This window comes from Acanthisitta chloris, unplaced genomic scaffold, assembly GCF_000695815.1.
Source record: "Acanthisitta chloris isolate BGI_N310 unplaced genomic scaffold, ASM69581v1 scaffold13570, whole genome shotgun sequence".
Taxonomy (NCBI): Eukaryota; Metazoa; Chordata; class Aves; order Passeriformes; family Acanthisittidae; genus Acanthisitta; species Acanthisitta chloris.
In genome coordinates, this window is record NW_008651190.1 from 2599 (window position 1) to 27972 (window position 25374).

Consider the following 25374-nt stretch of genomic DNA (forward strand, 5'->3'; position numbering starts at 1 on the left):
GGATTTATAATCAACTTCAGGGAAATCATATAAGAAATTGATTGAGGTCAGTAGAGTGGCAGTGCAGAAGGTAAAAGCTGGATTCCCTGATATGGCTTCACTGCCATTATCTTGCATGCAGCCCTTCAGATAAAGTAATAGAAGGACATCAATGTACCTCTTTACTGCTTTAGGGACTTAGAGTTGCATCTTCTGTTAGTGAGCAGTCTGCCTGCACTGATATCTGGGTGTGGTGGGGGCTATGTTTGTTCTGGAGAAGCACCACTGAAAAATAACTAGAAACTTCATGTCCAGAGGAAGAAAACCACAAATACCCTTTTTCTCCCCAGCATACTTTAGTGCTGGCAGCAATTCCATAGCTGTCATTGTTAAGCACCTTACCTGCCTCTTTCATACCAAAGGTATCACTTTTGGAAACATAGGTCCAAATACTACTAAAACTGTAACTCATAGAGAAGATCCCTTTCATCCTAATGGCCTGTGATAGCAACACGTGTGTGTCTTCTGTGCTGATCATCCTATCCTTCCTTTGAGCTCTTGTAAATCCTCTGCTTGTGAAAATTATAGTGATGGCACTCTGGCCCTCGTAAATACGTAAAATAATCACTCCTTTTGTTATTTAGCAGCTCTTGTGAGATTATAATTTTATCTGGATATCAGATCCCAATGCTTTTATGATCTGACATTTTTCTTTTTTCTTTTCAATGACTAGGTTCGAGATGGTGACAGTGAGATGTCTTCTCTTATTAACAAATTCTGTCATAATACACTCATGTCTCCAATCACTTCTACCAGCAACAGCCTCTGGATCAAATTCAAGTCTGATGCTTCTGTGCAAAGAGCTAGCTTCAGGGCCGTTTATCAAGTTGGTAAGAGGAACTGGTGGCTTGCACAGTGAACTGACCTGTAATTTGGTCTAAAATGAACTTCAAAATAAAGGAAAGAAAAAATAGAGTAAATTTATTTATTTAAGATGATGTCTACAGTAGGTCAGTAGGCACTCCTAGCATGCTTGGAAACATGTCCCTCATTGCCTCTATTAATGGTGAATCATTTAACTCTAACATACCAAAGATGATACATTTACAATTCTGCCTAAATCTTTTTACTCTCATTTTTCCATCTTGTAGTTCTTAATTACCAACAAACCTATCTGTGTCTGTGAAACAAATGAGTCAAATCCGTTAGTTTTCATGATCTTCTGTGTATGCATATTTATGCTATACCTATAGTAATATGTTCTTTTAGATACATTCTTCATACTACTTGTGTGGTCTGTAGTAGCTGCTGGAAGAAGATAGGGTTTCAGGGTTGGGTTTCTCCTAATTTCATAGTAATAGATAGATAGATAGACATCACATTATACATTCCTTGAAACCATTCATCACAAGTACTGATTCTTGGTGTCTCTTGGCAGCTTGTGGAGGTTCCTTGTCTGGAAGAGGCACAATCCATTCACCTTACTACTCCAGGATGACCACTCACCCAAGGACCTGTGAATGGATCATCTCCCAGCCAGCTGGCAAAGTGGTGATCCTTAACTTCATCAACTTTGACATTCGAAATACAACCACTTGTGACTCAGACTACATTGAGGTAAGGAATAATATGCATGTCCTATGAATGGTAGATACATATCTGAAAATTCCTTCTCATATTCATCTCCACCAAAGCAGAACTGTTTGACAGGCAAACCCTTCTTACAGCAGTTACAAAATCTTTTCCAGGTTCGTAATGGGATCCCAAACTTTTCCTTGGTTCTCCAAAGATGTTATGATTGTTTTGATAATCACAGACAAGTATCAAGGTGTATTTAAACAAATAGGCCTCGTTTGGGAGTTTTATGTGCAACGTACTGTTGAGGGTGTAAGATCTCATCTGTTCTGCATCTGACATGCTTTAGGTGGGAAAGTGCTTCTCTGACAGATGTAAGGTTGCATTCTATGTGCCTGTAGTAGAAACCACACTAAAGAAAGGGTAGGCTTGACTTACCAAAGATCCCTTTTATATAGTTGTTATGAATTAGTTTATACTTAATACTTGAATATAATAGAAATTTATATGGATGTTTTGAATACACTGTTCTTCAGGTCAGAGATGGCAACAATGGAGACTCTCCTCTTTTGGAGAAATACTGTGGTACAGGTGTACCATCTAGAGTGCAATCAACACAGAACAATCTTTATATCAAATTCAGAGCTTCCTCTCTTTACAACCTTGGCTTCAGAGCTGAGTACTGGCCATTAGATACAGGTGAGTATTATTTTGTTGTTTCTGTGTAGCATTGGGACTTTCCAAATTTGTACACTGAAAAGAGTTGGCCATCAAGTTCTATGGTGATGTAATGGGAGATATACTCTAAATCGCTCACTGTGTAGTAAGCATCAAGGAAAAAAAGACCTATGAAATTTCAGAAAGAAAAGTAACCAATTTTATAAGTGACTAAATTTTTAAATAAATACATCATTTAACCTGATGTTTTAAATCTCTGCAGTATGTGGAAAGACTCTCACTGGACCTTCAGGAACCATTACAAGTCCTGGTCATCCAGATGTCTACCCACATGGTATTAACTGTACCTGGATTATCAACATTCAACCTGGCCACCTGATACGCCTGACATTCACTTCATTTAACTTGGTGTTTGATTATGGGTGCAGAAAGGATTATCTTGAAATATATGACAACAGCACTGGGCAAAACTTGGGAAGGTGAGTATGTCCATTAGCCTACAGACCTGAATTACTGCAGAGTGAGCACTGTTCTGTAAATCTTGACATCCAGTTTGCTTCCTTAAGTTTTGTGTATAGATTATCTTCATTACAGAAACAATAGCAGTAATTGTTCTGCTAGGATAGTAAAGGCAGCTTGCATTGACCACAGAATAAGTAGCACATTTAATAAATATCATACTGCAAGAAACTAAGTTTTGTCAAAAGTACAACTTTTTTATGGATATGTTTCGTTGGCTGGCATTGTCCAGCTCCATTAATATTTTGATTTATGGGAAATAAATTAAAAAATATTAATATATCTGTGTCCAGAAAAGACATGAATGTAAACACTTGCCAAAGTGAAAAAAAAGATTATTTAAAAGACTGCATTTGGATCTTGGCAAAAAGTAAACTAAAATCTGCATTTATTAGTGTTTAGTTTTCTCTTGCTCCTCATTTGTTATTTTATCTTAGGCAAGAATATTTTCTTTTATTCCCCTTCTCCAACTGATGTATGCATAGGGCTTTCTTGCCTCCCTAGAATTCAAGAATGTCTGAATTACATGGGAACAGTATCCAGCTGCAGCTACTGACTGAAAAATAGTTGGATGACATGGCAGTACTTTGGCAAATGAGGAGCAAATGACTCTTGCAATGGAGAGCATTTTGCAACCTTAGTCTTTGGCCAGCCACTCTGACTCCTACAAAAGAACAGAGTGTATTGTAGGTACAGCATAGGATAATTTCAGTAAGAATTTGACAACTTGATGAACAATTTCTTCCCTGACTTTGCCACATCTTAGATTTGTACCTTTGTACATGTAGTGTGTTATTTAGTGCCATGATAGAGGGTATATGGCTGGGATCCATACCATCCAAAGGAGAGAATTGTGTATGTGTAGCTGTTCAAATTCTCACAAAAGCTGAATCCTCTTCCAGTAATACAGATGCTTCATAAAGTACTGCCATTCAATGTGGGGTATATTTTTGCTGCAGGTTCTGTGGAAGATCAATTCCACCATCTCTCACTAGTGGTGGCAACACAATGATGTTGTACTTCGTGACAGATGACAGCATTTCATCTGAGGGTTTCTCAGCTAATTATATCTCCCTGAATGCATCAAAAGGTAATATATCAGTCTGTTCATTATGCAAATTAAATGTTTTCAGCTGTCACTGTAAATAACCGCTACAAGAAACAGAAACATTATTTTCTGTGTTAACAGAGACTGCCTGGTGCCTCTTCTACTCCTTCTTATTCATCCTGCTTTATTCACAAGCTTTTTCCTCCCTAGGAAAGCAGGAAGCAATTTCTGTAAGGAACACTGCTGCTTTCTTTAAAAAGTCAGTAAGAGCTGACATGGCAGAACTGCATGAATTATTTAGGAACAGTATTTTCTGAATTTGCTTTGTCCATTTTAAGCTGAGCATGTGTGATCTAGGAAACTTAGTGATCACGGACAACTCACTTGAATGGGAGACTCTCAGGTGCCATAAAAAATTAATTTAGTCCCCGTAAGGTTCAATTTGATGATGGGCAGAGAAAGGTCATATAGGATTAAATTTGATAAAGCAGCACAATAAAACCTGAAAGCACAAGCTTTTTTTTTCATTTTGACAGAGTGTAACATTTCTGTAACATCTCCATCTAAGGGGCTATGACATACATCATTGGGGTAAAGGAAGAATGACTCTTCATTCTTTTAGTTCTCTAAAGCAGAGAAAAACTGAGAAATTACTCCAAATCCCAATTGATTTGCAATTTTCAAGGGTGAGGGCACATCTGTGTTTTCAAGCTAGGCTGAACCCACCATACTTGATGCAGCATTTGCTTATCTCTCCAGCACTGAAAGCATTTTGGAAGTGACTGAGTTGCACTTGCAAAAGCAGCTCCATGATAAAAGGCTGTAACTACCAGTTACATAGACCCAACAGACATGGGGCTGCTCTTTGTCCCCTTATTGCTGAACACAGATTTGTAGTAGAAGAGGATTTATGTGGGTAGAGGGACAGGTTTTGCCTAGCAGAATTAAGCCACAGAAGAGGCAGAGTGGGACAAGGGAAAAAAAGTAACAAGGATAATACCTTTCTAGCTGGGCTGTTTTTGGATCCATCACTAACCAGTTTCTACGTGATTGGTGTGTGTCAGTGCAGGCTACGAGGGCTTTGTTAGATGAATACTGGAATTTCATAGAACTCATCTATGCAGCCATAAACTACCAAGGGCTACTCATTGTTTGCTCTTATTTCCTTCAATAATTTTATTTTTCCTAATTTCTGAATTTATCCAAACTGTTTAAAACAACAAAATTTCTAGTTCCTACATTTTGAAAAATAACTACTTTCTGGCAACAGCTTGGAAAATTTGGCTATTATTTCATTTCTCAAGCATGTGTGTAGGCGAGACCAGTACCACTGTGGTTTTATTCACTACCAGATAACTCACAAATCCAGAGAATCCATTTTCTCAGCTGCCATCATTTATACTGGAATTATCTGGGATAAAAACCAAAAAGCCAGTACAAACAATTGACATTTAATGCAAACTATTTCAAGGAGGAAATTTCTATTTGATAGGCAAAAACCCCCAAGTTCTACTTTTAAAAATCTTCCCAAAAAGACTTCAGTTTCAAAACTCAGTTCTGCTTTTAAAAATCTTCAAAAAAAGACTTCAGTTTGAAAACTCAGTTCTTACTAGTGAGAAATTGTGAAATTATCAGCCTTATAGTCTTTTATGAGCCTGTTTTTGAAGCTGCAAACTGTAACTTCTGTAAATACGATCATTGCTTGTTAATGTGGTATTTTTTTCTTTTACTTTACCTCAGATTACTGTTTCATAGGTGGATTTGAATCCTTCCTAACTGTTCTTACAGCAGCTGTTCTCACAGTTCATCAAGACCAAAATATTCTTTACCTAGCATTAATCAGCATTTCTCTCTGTGTAACCATGTTTGTTTCTGTGGTTCCATTAGTTATTTCAGTGCTGTCCATCTTCACAGCTCTGCCTCCTCTCTTCAGTATTACCCCCCCTTTACCACCACCATGGTGACTGGTTTTTCTTATCTTTCATCCATCCTTTTATGTGTCATGTGAGGTTCAAACTGTATCAAAGCTGTCCCTGGAATGGGTTCAGATTGCATCTTAAAAATGCAAGTCTGCTTTCTCTTCAGTGCTTTTAGCAACTAGAAGCCGTATCAAATGTTTATATGAAATTAGCACTATATAATATCTTAATCCAAGCTCCAAACAACAGGTATTAATTTTCTTTTCCCATAATTAATGTAAATATCTTTACCACTCTTCAGCTAAACTGGGCTAACTCAATTTATTCTCACTACAGCACAGAATGATGATCTCTAGAATAAATAATTTTTAATTTCAATCACTATAGTTTGTATAAGTATGGCAAAGTAGGAGATGAAACTGAGAGTAATAAACTTACAGAGAGGTTCAAACTATGATCTGTTTTCTTTACACAGATTTATTTCTTTTGGTCCTAGGACAAGCATAGCAGTACTATAAAATTTTCATAAATAATGAACTACTAACATCCATTTTTTATTAAAAATAAAGTGTTTTGGAGCTTCTATGGCCTGAGACAAGGCAAACATGTGTGTATGTGGACTTTGCTGTAAGGGGCAACTCCCCACTTCCCTGCAATCATATCAGGTTTAGTTCCCACTGTGAGATGTTTGGGCCTGATATTCATCTTTTGTATATCCAGTTTCACTAAGGTAGCAAATTGCTGAACATAATCAAATCTGAGAGATTTACCAAAACTATGGTTTTATTTTCTTTACATCTGCTGCCTATTTTCATTTTATCTGCTAAGGAAAATATGGTTCTAATAATGTTTCTTGTGCAGTAAGAAGCCTTCATATTTTTAAGTAGTGTTTTCTTAGCCAGCTAGAGTGTAACCAATATCAGAACTGGTCAAAGATGTTCTGGTTCATGTTACACATTTCAATAGGCTTTTGCCTGGAGTTACTTTAGAGAGAATGAGCTATTGAAAACATGGACAAGATTATCCCCCCACAGTCATCAAATAAACAGGAGTTTAATAAAAAGGATAAGTAGGAATAAGAAAAAAATTATGTGACGCAAAACTAATTTTCTTCTTCATGCATCTTGGCAAACAATGTTTTGGTTAGGATGGTTTATTTGCGATATATGGATTAGTGGAAAAGCAGCCTGAAAATAATGGCAAAGCTATACTGCCTGTGACATAAATTTGAATGCCATGACCATGGACCATAAAGTGCAAACAATTGTTTTAGCAGTCTGCCAGATAGTAGCTGTGAATAGCTCATACAGCAGTAATACAGATGGAAATTCTTCGATCAAACATACCCACATGAAACTCATTTGTTTTAAATGGGTATCGCTCACTTAAGCTATCTGTACCTTGGATGCTTCATTCTTGGCCATCTTTCTGTCTTTTAAAAGGGAAAGTGACATGGAAAGCTAGGTAATATTTGGATCTATTTGCTAGAGTTCAGGTCTCAGCTACCAGATAGATGAATGTCATAGATTTCAGGGTTTCCTTCTGCCCATCTTGGCTGGCCACATCACAAAGAACCCACGTAAAATTACTGAAAATCTTTGAAAAGCCTCAATCTTTCATGAAAATGTTTCTCAGGGTCTTGATAGATCCAGGCCACAGTTTTCCAATAGTAATAGCACTAGAATCAGCATACGATGTTTGTTGAGGATTTTTTGTTCCTGACATCTTCATAACTAAGTGGGAATCTATTTGTTTTACTTTAAATTGGGGAGGGGAGGATTTTTTTCCTTTTTCTTATTTTTTTCCCTTTGTTTATTTCCTTAAATATTCTTCATTCTTTCTGCTGAGAAAAGTCTACGTTAATGAGTTTTTTTAGCGGATTGCCTTCCTGATAGAGTTTTTATTCCTGGTCTGTCTCTGGCTTTGATGAAATATAATTTTCCTCATTATTATCCTGAATTGTGAATTATATTATTTATCAAAAGGGGTAAGGTCATTTTAAATATCTTCATTGTGTGGCATATGTTAGTTACATACATGGACAGTGAGGTGGATCAAAAACTGACTGAATGGCAGAGCTCAGAGGATTGTGGTCAGCAGAACAGAACACAGTTGGAGGCCTGTAGTCAGTGGCATTCCCCAGGGATCAGTACTTGGGTCCAGCATTATTTAACTTGTTTATCAGTGACCTGGACGAAAGGATAGAAAGCACCCTCAGCAAGTATGCTGATGACATGAAACTGGGGGGAGTGGCTGATATACTTGAAGGCCATGCTGCCATTCAGTGGGACCTTGATAGGCTGAAGAGTTGGGAGGAGAGAAGCCTAATGTGGTCCAACAAGGAGAAGTGTAGGGCAGGAATAAGGGAAGGAATAACCCCAATTACCAGTATAGGTTGGGGGCTGACCCACTAGACTAGAGAGCAGCAGAGAAGGACCCACAATTCTTGGTGGATGACAAGTTGACCATGAGCCAGGAGAGTGCCCTTATGGCCAGGAAGGCCAGTGTTATCCTGGGGTGTCTCAGGAAGAGTGTGGCCACACCTGGAGTGCTGTGTCCAGTTCTGGGCTCCTCAGAACCAGAGAGACAAGGAGCTACTGTAGAGGGTCCAGTGGAGGGCCACAAAGATGCTTAGGGGCACAATTCTTGGTGGATGACAAGTTGACCATGAGCCAGGAGAGTGCCCTTATGGCCAGGAAGGCCAGTGTTATCCTGGGGTGTCTCAGGAAGAGTGTGGCCACACCTGGAGTGCTGTGTCCAGTTCTGGGCTCCTCAGAACCAGAGAGACAAGGAGCTACTGTAGAGGGTCCAGTGGAGGGCCACAAAGATGCTTAGGGGTCTAGAGGATCTCTCTTATGAGGAGATACTGCGGGAGCTAGGCTCATTTAGCCTAGAGAAGACTGAGATGGGATCTCATCAATACATACAAATATCTCAAAGGCAGGTGTCAAGAGGATAGTGCTAACCTCCATTCAGTGGTGCTCAGTGACAGGACAAGGAGCAAGTGTCATAAACTAAAACACAAGTTCCATTTCAACATGCGGAATAACTTCTTTACATTGAGCGTGGCAGAGCACTGGAACAGATTGCCCAGGGAGGTTGTGGAGTCTCCTTCTCTGGAGACATTCAAACTCCACCTGGACATGTTCCTGTGTAACCTGCTTTAGGTGACACTGCCTGGGCAAGGGGGTTGGACTAGATCTCTAGAGGTCCCTTCCAACACTAATAATTTTGTGATTTTGTGACTCTGTGATCAGGGTATTAGTCTGACTATATATGCCAATATACATATATACAACTCTATAGTATATGTATCTGTAAGTCAGCAAAAGGCAGTAGGAGATTCTATTTGAACAGTTGTACCCAGTGTCTCAAAGCAGTTTGGGTCTGAAACACTACGAAGGACCTATGTGTGTCTCCTTAGTAAAAATTAGACCTATTGGCATCTGCCAGCAGCAGTAACAGAAGGCCCTGAAGTGCAGATGTGCTTTTCCATTGCCTGTGGAGAGGCATATACTCCATGTGACAGTTTCTCCTTTTTTTCCTAAACATGTATAGTATTACGTAATGATATAATTGTTAGGGAGCCCAGTTTTCCTTTGGCATAGTGAGATAGAAAGAAAAATCCCATGTAACATACAATGTTATAACTTTATTTTTGGTTAATTAGAATTGTGGCAACTTATGAATATCTATTTATGGGGAAAAAACATGGATATAATTCTCTGCAGTATGCATGATTGCATGAGTGAGTAGTACAAAAGCTGGCATTTTTCTCTGCTATTGGCTATTACAGTGGGTTACTGCCATTTATGGCATTTTTTTCAGAGGAGCAAACACATTCAGTACCAAAATGGGAAAGCAGATTGAATAGCTCTCAGAACCTCACTCACTGGCACACCAAGATGTGTGATTGTCTTCAACAATTGCCTTCTTCTGTTTTTCATGGCCTACAATAAGTGTCTTCAAACTAAACTGAATTTATGTTTTTTCCAGACATATGATAGTCACATATAGTATTAGACTGCATTCTGAACTTTGGCAATGGAGTCAAAGTACTTTGTTCTGTGAACTTTGCTAAGCGTTCCCTGGTGGAACTGTTACTGCCCAAGCACCCCATCAAGTGTTATTAGTGAGGTGGGTGGAAAAGGGGAGTGCCAGCTCTCACTGAAAGTAGCATGAATTAATCCGGTTACCAGAAGAGAGTTGGCTGTCAAAAAAACATGGGTTCATTTATGCTTTTCTTAATCCTCATAGCAGCCAGCATACACTCAATCTACCCTTGGATTTATTTCACTGTAGCCAAAAGTCTGACATTTCTAACGCAGTCACTGGTTCACCTTCTGTATTTATTCCCTCTTAGCTCATAAAGAAGATGGTTATGTAATCCGGTTACCAGAAGAGAGTTGGCTGTCAAAAAAACATGGGTTCATTTATGCTTTTCTTAATCCTCATAGCAGCCAGCATACACTCAATCTACCCTTGGATTTATTTCACTGTAGCCAAAAGTCTGACATTTCTAACGCAGTCACTGGTTCACCTTCTGTATTTATTCCCTCTTAGCTCATAAAGAAGATGGTTATGTGAAGTGTAGAGCAGTATACAGCATTCAGCTTAAAACAGCACACTTGAGATATGAGTTTCTGTATGGATTTCTCCTAAGAAGGAAAATTTCGGTGAGGGAGGGAACCTGAACAGTTCTGTGGAAGTCGTTATTAAAAGATAAAAACTTTTTGGCTTCTGTATTGCTAATTTTACCACAAGGGCCCTTACCTAGTACAACAGTTTGAATATTCTCCAGGCTGAGAGCTAGTATTCATGGTCTCAGCCACTGAGTGAATTAGTAATGGCAATGTTGCAACAGCTCTATTATTACGTGCACAGGAGTCAGACAACTCTTCAAAATCTGGGGGCAATAATTAGTTAAAAATGACTAACCTAATAAATACACACACATTTTCTTTTTAATTTTTTATTGCTTTTTCTACGATGACCTCTTAGGAAAAACTTGGGTCACATTTCTAAGTCAAATTTCTAACCCTGCAGGCAACATTCTTAAGAACATGACTTAAGGATCTAAGGCTTGATGGTAAGCTCTACCTATGATGAAACACCATGGGAGCTGGCAGCACAGCCAGGATTTATAAAGCAGCATAAGGTTTTTAAGGTGACCGGGACTAACCTGATTTTTATATGCATACATTAGAGCATATCTATGATGGAACACACAAATTATTAAAATTCGAGATAAAAGGCTTTAATAGATCGTTATTTTAGGTAAACTAGTGCATTAAAACTTTCTGGCTTGTCAATACTAAAGTACAACCCAATGACGAAAAATTACTGACTTGTTTCTGTGTCACTCTTCTTTGTTCTCCTTGTGATGAATTAGGAACATGAGTCTGGCAGCTGACTTCGGGGGTACTCATCCCACAGAAAATGCTTTCAACAGAGGCCTTCCAGATGATCAAGAATGCAAAAGACCCCACCATTAAAAACATACCATTAAAAGCAAAAGCATTTTAGTAGCTAGAATAGATGGAGAACAGACATGGAAATGACCAACGTTAGACATGAAGGGCCTGAACTGTAACTTCACCCCTTCCCCCTAAATTGTTATACATTGAAGTGTTAAGCACGAGAATTACTACAATGCACCCATGCTGTGTTAGAAAACAGATTTCAGAGATCTGTGGCAACAAGCTTAAATGAGTGTAGTTAATCATAATTTTTTTTTTGCTCTTTCAGTTATAGTTAGTCTAAACCTGCCTATTTGATAGGAACCATTTAAGAAATCTACTCTCACTTCTTCTATTTGCAACCTGTAGGATCTGAAATGGGGGAATGCAGGACCAGAGTGAGTACTCAAGGTCACTGAATCCAGCCCACAATTTTATGCCCATCACCCCCCTTTTATTTTTCTGCCGAGAGCTACATAATGTGAACCCCTCCTTAAATTATTCAAATTATTCACACTGTATCTTAAAAAACAGCAGACTTAATTCAAGTTTCAACACCTGTTATGTTGATTGGATGTCTGCTCTAGAAACTCAATTCTATATTTCTGTTTATCTGTATTCATGGACGTTTTTTAACTTCAGAGCTTGTACTGTCATTGAAAGTGTGTTCTATTTTTCTTTTCTTCATGCTTCTTGATGTTTATCTGCACTCGCTAAGTTAAACAAGTTAAGCTCTTCTAGTGTCTCTTGCCTACCTATCTACTAATTTCCTGCTATCTCCACAACCTCTGTCTTGTTGTCCTTTGATTTCCAGCCTGGTTATCCACTTTTTTCCAGATGACGTGTCAACATTACCTTGTGGAGTGGCATCAGGAATCCCTGTTTTGCCTGAAAACACCTGATACCATTCACATTTCTTCTTTCCTTTTTTTTGCAGCCAGATCATACTCATTGACTATGATCAGCTAACAGGCAACAATTCTCATCTCCAAACCAAGTCTCATGTACCATTGTATAGCAAATATTTTTATTCCTAGTCCTTATGTCTGTGTTTTCAAAAGAGCTTCTTTTTTAATTATTGATTATGTTCTGGCTCAGCATTAGTTCACACTCTTTTCTTCTTTCTGGCTCATAACACCAAGTGTTCAAAAAAAAAAAAAAAAGATATAGTTGATTTTAGTATAAGACCTTAAGTAGAACTGCTTTGTCCTCACATTCCAAGAATGATACTGTTTTCCAGAAAATCAGATATAAAATCCTGATCATGTGAAGCGCTTGAGAACAGTGTAGCTTCTCCTCATAGCTAGAGACTACATTCAGTTTACACCACCACTGCTTTTCAGAAATTCAAGAATCCTACCTTTTGTGTTCAGCAAAACATCCCTTTCAGTTTCTTTTCTCTGCTTACCTGCGTTTTAGAAACAAAGCCAACTCAAGCAGCTGAAACTGCTCTTGCACTGCCTATTTATCATGGATGCAGCATTCCACTAAAAGCTGAACATATCAACTCAAATATAAGAAAGCTGGATTCTGGTTTTAGTTTACACTGTTGACATTCAGCAAGATGTGTCCAGGAAGAGTTACAATTCACAGGAGCACAGGATGTTTGCTCCTCTGCGTGTTGGAAATAGAAATTTCCTGCTAATTTAATGTACATATTAAATTAATTTGTCCTTGTTTCTTTTCTTTTCAAAGTTTGCTCACACAACTACAGTACTGAAACTGGCACGCTAACTTCTCCAAACTACCCCAATAACTACCCTGTCTGGACAGAATGCATATACACCATCACACTGGGAATAAACAGACAGATTGTGCTGCACTTCACCAACTTCACCTTGGAAGGGAATAAACGCTGCACAGAGGATTATGTAGAAATCAGGCAAGCCTAATTATTTCTTGTGTCCTTATTACTGATAACCATGTAAGTTTTCCAAATCCTCTTAGGCATATTCAGAAGCTTTAGTTTTAATTATATACCTGTGCTGTCAATGTGGGAAAAGGATTTACCAGAGAACTTGAAAATATATCTTTTCCTCCTTTCATCCTGCTCTTTTGTCAGCTTTCCCAACTGATAGATTCCAGTTCTGAGAGCAAGTGGAATATGTGGACACTGTTCCCATGCAGTGCATTCTGGTTGTTTTCCTTAGTGCAGAAACAGTTTTATTGCCTGCTTTGTGACATTCTCCATAATATTTGAAAAGTCATGGCAGTCAGGTGAAGTCCCAGGTGACTGGAAAAGGGGAAACATGGTGCCCATTTTTAAAAAGGGTAGAAAGGAGGAACCAGGGAACTACTGACCTGTCAGCCTCACCTCTGTGCCTGGGAAGATCATGGAACAGATCCTCCTAGAAGCAATGCCAAGGCACATGGAGAATAGGAAGGTGACTTGAGACAGCCACCACAGCTTCTATAAGGGCATGATTGACCAACCTAGTGGCTTTCTATACTGGAGTGACTACATCAGTGGATGTTATGTTGTCTGTGTGGACTTCTGTAAAGCCTTTGACATGGTCCCTCATAATATCATTCTCTCTAAATTGGAGAGATATGATTTGATGGGTGGATGGTTTGGAAGATGAGGAAGTGGTTGGATCATCACATCCAAAGGGTAGTGGTCAATGCCTTGATGTGCAGATAGAGATTGCTGACAAATGATCCTGCAGGGGTCTGTGCTGGAACCAGTGTTATTTCATATCTTCCGCAATGACATAGGCTGCAGAATCAAATGCACCTTCAGCAAGTTTGCAGATGACACCAAACTGAGTGGTACAGTTGACACACCTGAGGGACAGGATGCCATCCAGAGGGACCTAGACAAGCATGACCAGTGGGCCCATGTGAACCTCATAAGGTTCAAAAAGGCCAATTGCAAGGTCCTGCTCCTGGGTTGGAGCAACTCCTGGTATCAATACAAGTTGCAGGCAGATGGATCATGAGCAGCCCTGTGGAGAAGGATGTGTGGATGCTGATGGATGAAAAATTGGACCTGACCTTGCAATGTGCACTCACATTGCACATTGGCCCAGAAAGCAAACCATATCCTGGGCTGCATGAAAGTCAGTGTGGCCAGCAGGTTGAGGGATGTGATTCTGCCCCTCAACTCCACTCTTGTGAGACCCCACCTGGAGCACTGTGTCCAGCTCTGGGGTCCCCAACATAAGAAGGACATAGACATGTTGGAGCAAGTCCAAAGGAGGGCAATGAAGATGATTGGAGGGCTAGAGTATCTCTCATATGAAGAAATGCTGAGAGAGTTTGGGTTGTTCAGAGGACATTTTTTACAATGAATGGTGAGGCACTGGAACAGATTGCCCAGAGAAGTGGCAGATGCTCCATCCCTGGAAACATTCAAGTTCAGGTTGGATAAAGTTTTGAGCAGCCTGGTCTAGTTGAAGATGTTCCTGTTTATTGTAGGTGAGGTGGCATAGAAAACCTCGAAAGCTCCCTTCCAACTCAAACTATTCTATGATTCTATATCCTGTTTTATTATTGTAGTCTTTAGACAGCAGCTACACTAAGCACATGTACATAATCTGCTATATTTGTCTATACTGTCATCACAAACTGAGGATACTAACCTAGTCATTTGTAGTAAATTTTGCAGGACAGTGACAAGTACAAGGAAGTAATATTTACAAGATGGTCACCTGAATGCTCACAATACAGCAGCAGCAAGTACACATCTTTTCTACTGTGTGACTGTATGGAATTTGCACTTGGTAGTGTTGGTGCACCCATTTTTGTCCTCATGAGCCAGCTCCCTAGGTGAAGCATGTCTGCAGAATGCCAGTGTGTTTCTTCATTCTGAGCATACCACGAGTTTCCATTACCTCCCTGAGCACCGCGATAAAGCTCATTCTGAACATTATACCAGATATTCTGAACAGGTTATTCCTTCGTTAGTAGTTTTATATTTTTTAAAACCAAACAAATATCTGCTTGCTGAAGTTGCAGTATTGGGATTCTGAATTCCAGCTGAATTAACTGGGTTTTTTTCAGCTGTACATACAAACTGGAGAAAGTAATCCAGACCTGAAAAGCTTTTTCAATATTTTCTAGGTGAAGTGTTTCATTTTTTCTTTTTAAAACAACAATCCGGGATTAAATTTAATGTGATCTTTTTTTTAAACAACACTTTAATTGAATTATAACAAGGTGATTTTTTCACCCACTTTTTCACTTTGAGAACTGAAACCATTCATTTATTAACTCTGTTTTCACTGTGAAGAGCTCAGCAGCATCAATCAGATTTTAGGATATGGCCAGAACATTGCTAAGTGCAACTTAGCACATTTCTGCTGCCGTAACTGGATTCCCCAAATGTCCCATCAAACCTGATACCATTAAATGGGGTAGCTACATAAGACTTTGGTGAAGTGCCACTCTGGTTTCTTGTCCTGAGGTGTCCTCTGATAAATTGCATTCAGCCAACTAAGAAAATTGTTCATCTGACCACAGCTGCAGAGGCCAAGATGCAAGTGAGGAGAGGTTGTGGCACAGCTCTTCAAATGCCAGTAAGCTGAGACAGCAGCAAGCAGTTTAAGCTGGGAGCATGACAAAAAAACAGTGTCAAGGTCTAAGTAGAAATTTCACTCAAAAGCAGGTATAAATCTGTGAAAATGTAGTTGAAAGTATTACTGTCCACTTAAAAAGCATCATATCAAGATCACACCCATCTATAGATGCAAATGTATTTATTATTGTTCTAATGACTGCTAGGGTGTTTGCAGTATGAAAGTGCGTCAAGATAAGGTTAGAAAGCAATTGGTAAGTAGGTTGTCTCAGTCTTTTTTATTCCCGTGAAACATGTGCAGGAGACATAACAGAACATTAGCTGAGCATCCTGATTACGGTATTAGAAAATGTTACTGGAAATATTATTCAATTTAAAAATAAGAAAAAAATGGTTGTAGAAACAATTCTGAAGAATAAGAAAATATTTCAAAACATGCATCATATCAGTGAAATGAATTCAGAAATTAATTCCCATTTGTGTTACGGCAAATAAACATGGGGTTTTTGATAGCTCAACTCATCTAGTTTTCTGCCAGGGTAAACAGTGAACAAACTGTTACTTCAGATTAGAAGATTACCTTTAGATGCACTAATGATTGCCACCTTGTAGAATGTAGAGAAAGTCCTGCCCTCTGCAGCACCATGTCTACCTGAGACATTTCTTGAGCCTGTCACTGTGTTGACACCCTCTGGACAGGCTGCTGAGAAGAGAGAGTGACATACCCAGCAAGCGGATGGTTGTAGTGGGTCTTCTTGCTGCAAGTAGCAAGACTCCTCCAGTATTTGGTAGTGGTATTGCTGTGGAAGATAAAAATCCAGGATTAGTCTTTCCCAGGCCTGAAAGAATCCCAATTTTTTTTATTTGTTAACATTTCTCATGCTTTCCCTCTTTGACCCAAGGTTTTTCTTCTTTCTCATTCTAGAGATGGAGGCTATGAAACTTCTCCTCCTCTTGGAAAATACTGTGGTACAGACCTGCCTCCTGTCATAATCTCTCATGGTAACAAGCTGTGGATAAAGTTTGTAAGTGACATATATGGTACAAGAGAGGGATTTTCAGCGGAGTGGGATGGTACATCAGCAGGTAAAATGACTGCATCAAGTATAGAACTATTTTGCACATCTCATTTTTAATCCTTTGTTTGTATTTAATTTCTCACCTTTTCCCCCACATTTTTTCTGTTTCCCAGTTTCTGAAATCACCCTGCTAATTATATAGCAACACATATGCATGTTATTAAGATCAAGGATACAGCTTTCTTTTTCACTACAGGGAAGGACATACTATTCCCTAGGTATAATGTAGCATCAATTTTCTCTAATGTGTAGGAAAGCAGTAATCAAGAATTTAACGGAGAGGTTTCTATTTGAAGGCTAACTGTCTATCAGAAGCACTCTTCAAATTAGATAGTTAATATTTCTAGGTGCTATGGGCTCTCTTCTGTTTGCAACACTGTTGGCTAGATGCAGATTTTTGGGGCATGACTGAAGATGTTCAAAGCATTTGAATGAGGTCAGTAGTGAGAATCTCACACACCATATCTGATTCTCTACTCTTCTACTTGTGTAAATACTGGCTTGTTTTCTTTGCCATTTTCAGGTTGTGGTGGGACTTTGATGACAGCTTCTGGCATCTTCATGTCTCCCAACTACCCTATGCCATATTACCACAACTCAGAGTGCTACTGGTTGCTCAGAGGAAGCCGAGGAAGCCCATATGAAATCCAGTTTGAACAGTTCCATTTAGAGTATCACCCGAAGTGCAACTTTGATTACCTTGCGGTATGTACCTCATGACACTTTGCTCTGTAGGAGCAGCTGAGTATGATCAAAGAACAATAGAATCATAGAATCGACCAGGTTAGAAGAGACCTCAAAGATCATCAAGTCCAACCCTACCATCGTTACTAGACCATGGCACTAAGTGCCACATCCAGTCTTGTCTTGAAAACCTCCAGGGATGGTGAATCCACCACCTCCCCCAGCAGCCCAGTCCAATGCCTGACTAATCTTCCTAATATCCAACCTAACCCTCCCCTGGCAGAGCTTGAGTCTGTGCCCTTTTATTCTCCTGCTGGTTGCCTGGGAGAAGAGACCAACCCCCACCTGACTACAACCTCCTTTCAGGGAGTTGTAGAGGGTGATAAGGTCTCCCCTGAGCCTCCTCTTCTCCAGGCTAAACAACCCCAGCTCTCTCAGCCTCTCCTCATGGCACTTGTGCTCGAGTCCCTTCACCAGCCTCATTGCTCTTCTCTGGACCTGCTCCAGCACCTCAATATCCTTCCTGAACTGAGGGGCCCAGAACTGAGCACAGTACTCAAGGTGTGGCCTCACAAGCACCGAGTCCACGGGCAGAATCACCTCCCTGGTCCTGCTGACCACACTGTCCCTGATTCAGGCCAGGATGCCATTGGCCTTCTTGGCCATCTGAGCACACAGGCAAGGAAAAACACAGGGCCCTGCTCTTCAAGTGTTCCTAAGGGAACAGAGCCATAATAGGGAAGTTCCATGCTGAGGTGCTACCTTTGTATCACGGAACTGTGAGAGGCAAGGCAGCATGTCTGTGTGGCTGCTGGCAAGAAAAGCAGTTATGTCTAGATAGAAAGGACACTGAAACATGAATATGTCTATAGCTTTTCAATTTGCTATGTTTTGAACCAAGATCTTAGTATGCTCCCTTAGTAAATTACATGGAAAAAATAGCACAACTATGTCAACAACCATATGGTTAATCCCAAATTTCATATTTGAATTGTTGCATCAATTATTTGAATATTTTTGATAAAGTTGAAATGGAATGCAGTTTTCTTTCCCCTCTTGGTAAGTAAGCCCCTCAAAACCCACCAGTATTCAGTTACTGACTTCCTGTTCTTGCTTGTTTCTGAAATGCCTGTCAGGCTTCCTCTGAGCAGAAATGGAATTTAACCTCTTGTATACCCAGTAACAATTCCCTAAGCAGACATATATCAGGGGGATATTGGATTTGTAATCCCATCACCTTTTTTTTTTTTTCTTTTTTTTTTTTTTTAGGTATATGATGGCAACAGCAGTAATGCTAAACAGCTAGGTAAATTCTGCGGGAATGAGATACCACAACTCAGGCATTCCAGTGGAGACAGCGTGTATGTAAAACTAAGGACAGACAACAGTCGTCAAGGTGGAGGTTTCTTAGCCAAATACAAACAGGGTAAGAAAGTAAAAGATGAGAACATGTTTCTGCAGTTTACCTTGTTCATGAAGCTGCTTGCAGCCCATGATCATACCTATTCATGAGCAGAGTGCAATGCATAGGGAATATTACTGATCCACAATCTCAAGTCAGCTACAGAACACAGACAGCCAAAGACTATCTACCTGTCTACCTGTGATGGAGATTATCTCCTCTTAGGAGAAAGCTTGTGAGGTCTCTCTACTTCTATTACCAGCACCAGTGGCACTTACCACTCCAGATTTACTCAGAATAACAAGTGCTGTAAGTCCATAACAGGGTAGATTGGACTGTTCTTACTCTTCTGCTCATTCAGTCTTCTGACTTTCAAAAAGAGTGGGCAGATCCAGCAAGCTTCTCTGATCTTCCAGCTGCTTGTGAGTCAGGGTGGCAAAAGATAATAGTGTTACTTCAGCCATCCTGCATCATTGTGGGTGCTTGGGATAATTTAGCCGACTTGGAACACTTAAAAAAGTTTCGTTTTTATATCTTGTGGTAAGGGGTCACATTTTTCTTGCAAACTTTCTTTTTGTAAAATAGTTCTACTCGAGAAATATCAGAATCATATAATTTGGAGAAAACTCCAATAATGTTCCTGACAAATTAAAGCTATTTTGTCCCAGTCATAATCTTAAATATCATCCTGGGGTTTACTTTTCTCCTTATATCCTTTATACTTTTTATATGGTTAAGTGCACATTGGAAGATATGTGACTTCACCACACACAAAATGATTTGCAAGCATCTTTGTGTACCCTAAAGGTGACATGCCCAAGTGATATGGATTGCTGTAGGTTTATAGACATTAAGTTGTCCTAGATTTGGACAATAGTAAATGGATTATGAAAAAAACAAAGTTGTTCATCTGCACATGACACATACATTAATTAGAAGAGTGGGGGAGCTTTGGCTCCCTCATTCCTCACAGATATCACAGATTCATCTACCATGTACTTTTCTGACTGCAATGTCAAAAAGATATATACAAAAAAAATCCCCCCTTCATTAATTAAACAGAATGAGTACTTTCAAAGCACTCAGATGTAGAACCAGATAATGTGATTTGCATGCATATTTAAATCTTGAAGATGCATCAGGGAAAGCTTTCAATAACTTGCCCCAAATCTAAAATTGCTTAAGAAGTATAGTATAAAGTAAGGATGTTCAGATGCCAGATACATTTACATGTACATGAAAGAAATGTAATGTTGAATTGGAAAACATTGTAAAGGACGACACAGGATCAAGTTAACAGTCAAAGGCACCTTTTGTGCCTGATATGTTTCTAATAAAATCCTGATGGCAAGGGGTAGCAGCTTTTACCCATCTTGCATTCTTCAAAATCCATTTTGTGCTCTTCATCCTATTCTTTCAAAGAGTTGTATCCTTCAGTGCAGCTCTGCAGACAAGGTCCACTCAACCTGACCTTGACCTTCAGCTGTATCCCAAGCATTTTGAAGTACTAAAGACACAGATCTTGCTGCTCTTTAAATCATTTAGAAAGAATAAAAAATGTGCAGGAGGTAGGTGTACAATTCGTGGTGACAGACAATAGAATAGTTATGCAAGTGAATCTCAGCTATTTCTGCTTTTCAAACAGTGGGGATTTGTTGTACAAAGCAAAGAGCCTGTCCTGCTCCCCACCTCCTGCCCACTTCTCTGTGCATTGCACTGTTCTGCTCCAATACACATTGTATTCTGTCTCCAGACAAGAGATTGCTCACATTGGTATTTTCAGTCTTTACAGAAAAGTGGATACAGGAAAATGAGACTCACTGACCTAATGCCATAATTATTTCATTCTTTATCTAGTTTAGTTTATTATAATTTTCTCTACACTTCAAGAAAAGTTCTTATTATTCCAGGTGAGTGTTCAGTTCTTCTGCTAGGATGTTATTGGATGTCTCATGGAAAATCCTGGCTTCTATTTAAAGAATTTAATAATTGCCTCCTGTTCCTGGAGCTAGAAATGCCATTGCTAGTAGTGCACTTTCCATTTGTTGTTTTAGCCAGATATTATATTTTTTCCCTACCTTGAAAAAATAAACCACTTTATTAGTCAGTCTTTGTTGAGCACCCTCCCCAAATTGTTTCAAATGATGGGAAATTTCTATTATTAAAAAAAAATTTCTAGTAAAAAAAAAGAAGAAGAAAGCGTATTTCAGGAATAACCATGTATTTAGAATTAAATAAAGCTGCCAAAAAACATGCATACTATATATACTGATGGGTCTGCAAGTTTCAAAAAAGTACATCATAATAGAGCTGAAGGATTCAAGTTTGGAAAGTCTGTATTTAGTCTGAATATATACAATATGTTCTTCAACAGGTCACAATTCTCTTTCTGCATGACTTCTCTAATCTGAATCAAAATAATTCTCACCTTATAATGCTATCAGTAACTTCTCTTAGTAATATTTTGAGATATTAGATTACCACCACACAAATATAAATTATTATCACTTCTTTTTCAGTTTGCCGTGAAGTACTGACTGTTAATCGTAGCCATGGCATATTGGAAAGTTTAAATTATCCAAATAACTACCCATTAAATGAGCACTGCAACTGGACTATCCAAACTACCATGGGGAACACACTCAGCTATAGCTTCACAGCCTTTGATGTAGAAGATGGATCTGACTGTAACCGTGACTTCTTGAAGGTATGTACTCAGATTCTAGAAACAAGAAAAGTCAGGTCTTCACCAATAGAGAAAAACAATAAGGATGCAGAAGACCAAGGGGAAATTTGTCTAAATTTAACCATTAAAGCTCAAGTGTTAAATCCAAAGAATTTGTCCCTGTTTCTTCTGTGATCACCAAGGAGTGAACCATTGATACCTTAAGAGGCAGCAACTGGGAGGATGAATTGCTTTGCAGGTACCTAGACTTGCTACAGAGTCTAGCTATCACCTCAGGTTAGATGCACTGGCTTTTATGGGTGAAGTGAGATGTCATGATTCCAGCTCCATGTAAAGAAGAAATCCCGAGATTAGTGAATTAATTGCAAAAAAGGCAAAGAGCCTAATTATTTTCCTCTTGTTTTGAGCTGCGGAGGAGTGAGAAATCTTCAAAAACTTTAAAATATATTATTTCTACATTTTTAAGGGAAAGTTTGCTGCGTCTCCTGCTTGTATTTTCCTTTTCATAACTAATGTGCTTCTTTAAAGGCACGTATAGACAATTAATGCCCCCACAAAAAAAAGTCCAATTTTTAGCCAAATAAAACCATTCAGTCAGCCTAAAGCCAAGTAACCTTTATTTTTATTTCCTCAAAAAAAATTATTTCTAGCACAAAAATATATTTTCTTAAAATTTTCTAGGACAACTGAAAAGAAATTTTTGCTCAGTTTAGTGCTTCATACTGTGGGAAGTAGAGTGTACTCATGATCACTGCTATACTGTGGATTGCCTCCAATTTTGCTGTTTTGCTGAACTACTCTGTCCTTCAGACCTCACCCTTGTACAGCATGCCAGCATGTAGCCCCTGGGCTTTATTTAGGTTTTTGCACAAGAGGAACTGCAATTTAGAGAAGTGTTAGAGAAGGCTACTTCCAGCCAAGGAGAGGGCTTGAGGAATATTGCCTGTATTTCTGGGGATACTGACTTACACTGGGGTCTTGCAGAAGGTTCAGCAACAGGCCTGGTGTTGGGCTAATTCCTTCTAGATGTCCTCCCTCGCTCCCTCTCCCTCCTTAATATGCCAGCTTTCACAGCTCAAAATTGATAGTAACTGGGAAAAGTGATGTTCTTCCAGTTCTCTTCTCTTTGTGGCCATGAATGGAAATAAAGGATAGACTTGTGAAGAAAATAAACAAGGGAGCACTGTATTGAGAACTAACTATTAAACCCTGGTTCATTTTTGTGAAAAGGCTGAGAGGGAAACATTAGAGCCAAGTGGAGAGGCTAGACTCAAGATGCCTCAGCCCTTGATCCATGAAACACAGGAGCCCTGTACACAGCAGGCAGCCAGTGAGGAGCAAGAAACTTGCCAGAAGACACTATTCTAGACGTAAGTCAAGGAGGAATAGTGCCAGAGGCACTTAAAAGAACAGAAATAAAATGTATTAAAGGGAGTGAGGAGACAGGGCACACTTTTTGCTTGAACAATTTATCATTGCTTTCAATCAAAGAAAATACAGGCTGAAAGAGGTATAAAGAGGAAAATACAAGGGGAACAGAGAGTCATGGAAGTGTGTTAAGGAGGCTTTAATTTGCGATTCATGTGACATTTCTTACAAATCTTTCTCCAAATGCCATTAAGAAATACCACTTAGAAAAGATGTTCTCATTTGGTTGTTGCATGCTGCACAAATATGTGCCATAGTGTAAAAAAGAGAACAAGGTTGAACCAGCCAGGGAACTGAATAGTGTTTGCTCCCACCCTGCATCTTGCGAAAGGGGAACATATTGGCAAGGCTGGGAGTGCTCTGTGGTATAGGGGAAAGGGGGAATCAACTGGAACTAGTATACAGTTCACTTTCTAAGCAGACTGCAGATATTTGGGACTTTTCTGTTTGAAATCCATGTGGAGTCTGACACCATTGCAAATTGGGAAAATGGTAAATTAAAAAAACTCTTCAGCTAAAATAAATTCCTTTTCTGCCACATGCTAGTTTTGAGATTCCTTTATTGCAAGGAGACCTAAGAGGGGAAAAGATCTGATGCTCTGGCTGAGTATGATAAAGACATAATCCTGTTCACTGTAGCCTAAGTGGGTGATGCATGGACCATATGCCAGAGCCTTTTACCTTTTTCTGGAAGGAATTGGGAAGCTGCTGCTCAGACGGTTTCCATGTAGCTGCACTCACAAACCAGTGGCCACTGGGGCTGACCAAGTGCTCTTTTCCCCAGGAGCTTTTGCATGTCCGTTTTCCCATCTCCTTTTACGTTCAATGGCAGCAGTTCTCCCACCTCAACCCATTGCAGCAAGCAACAAGAGCTAAGACCCTATTTGTCTTCTTAGCTCTGTGGCAGCTCTGACAGTAACAACGTGGTGCTCCATGGCAGTTAGCAGATGGCAGACTTAGTGACAATATTTGCTTCTACTTGCTGGGAGGCTGGGGATAGGAAGGACAAGTGCTAGCTGTTAGGTTGGATTTGAAGAAGAAATGGAGAAATGGCAGTCACAAAAACAAACAAAAAGCAGACCCACTTTTAAAAATATGAGAAACAGATTTAATGCATGTGGACTTATTTTTATGATATTGCAAATGTCTCAAACTAAAGCTCTGATTTTTTTGGAAATCTTCTGAATTCTGAAGATGAAAATCATGATGCTTGCTAGGGACAGCTAGACTGGGCAAGCTGTGCTTTTGAGTACTGCTGGACCTGGCCTGCTTGGCACTGTGGTTTTATCTCAGTCTCTATGCTGCAAAAGGGCCTGTTCTTCAGCTTTGAGTTTAATTATGACTTACATTGTAACCCAAACCCACATGTAATATATAAGAGAAACATTCTTCCTTGTGACTAATTCAGTCTGTTATACACAGAACATGTTGATTTGCTATTTACTCCCTGGCTTAGTCCACATATGAGTCAGAAATTAAATATGTAGATTAATGTCAAAACCTAAAGTTTCTACACACCAGTATCCACACTGATTGTCAGTTACCAAAGATATTATCATCCTGTAGAGCAAATAACTGTTTCACACACAGGACAAGGGAAAAAATATAGTCAAATGTCTAGAGAGTACTAGTAAGTAAAAGTAAATTGTGTGGCTGTCCCAGGTGAAAAGCTGTCACAGCTGTACAATGAGAAGTCAGTTGTGTATTGTGTTACCTATTTCCTTTTTTCCTTTGATCATGGGATGCTTCTTGTCAGCCAGACCACTGTTTCAAGCAGCTGGCTGGTGCTACTCATGGTCAGCAGCATTCCTTCTCTGCAGGGAGCATTGAGTGACTTACTCACTCTGGTCTGGGCAGGGCCTGCATCTCCTCTACTTTCATGTGTACACCTATTTATAGCTGTGTCAAGTAGGAGGGGAAAAGCCCTGTTCTTCTGAATTTGTGGAAATTTTCTGCCCCTGTGCAAAGGTGCCAGAAATTTAGAAGGGACAGTGTGGGAGGGAGGCAAAACTGCAGCTTTTTATAATGTCAGTCTCTAATATGAATCTCATATGAGCACTTTCTCAACAAATGAGTAACATTCAGTGTTTCATGGCCAATCAGAGGATGTTGGCTCATTGCTAGCAGGATGTGTGACATTTTGGAAGGAGTTTTACAGTGAAGTTTCAAGAATATGAGATGAATTGCTCCTGATAAAAACACATAGAGCAGTGGCAATTGTAAGACACAAGGCATACCAAATAGCAGACTGTTTCCTAGTGATGCTGCTCTAACTGTAATTAGATTGGATTGTCTTTGAATTATATTGCATGCTGTGGCTGCCTTGTCTTAATAGCCTAACATTAGTCTTTCTAGAGGAGTCATCAGGCCATAACCAGTGAGATATTGAGGGCAATGACAGA

At 39.4% G+C, this 25374-nt stretch overlaps 1 protein-coding gene across 1 annotated transcript in view; it reads left to right on the forward strand.

Annotated features, from left to right (window-relative positions):
• Nucleotides 1-712: 712 nt before the first annotated feature.
• The window catches only part of LOC103799838 (cubilin-like), a gene marked incomplete at both ends in the record, with an annotated part of 66792 nt that continues 42130 nt past the window's right edge, over nt 713-25374 (forward strand). Inside the window, 10 exons of the mRNA XM_009072190.1 lie at nt 713-869; nt 1418-1596; nt 2091-2253; nt 2495-2711; nt 3711-3841; nt 12873-13059; nt 16619-16779; nt 17296-17477; nt 18726-18882; nt 21378-21565. Coding sequence (XP_009070438.1) covers nt 713-869; nt 1418-1596; nt 2091-2253; nt 2495-2711; nt 3711-3841; nt 12873-13059; nt 16619-16779; nt 17296-17477; nt 18726-18882; nt 21378-21565 — 1722 coding nt within the window. The remainder of the gene's footprint in view (nt 870-1417; nt 1597-2090; nt 2254-2494; nt 2712-3710; nt 3842-12872; nt 13060-16618; nt 16780-17295; nt 17478-18725; nt 18883-21377; nt 21566-25374) is intronic.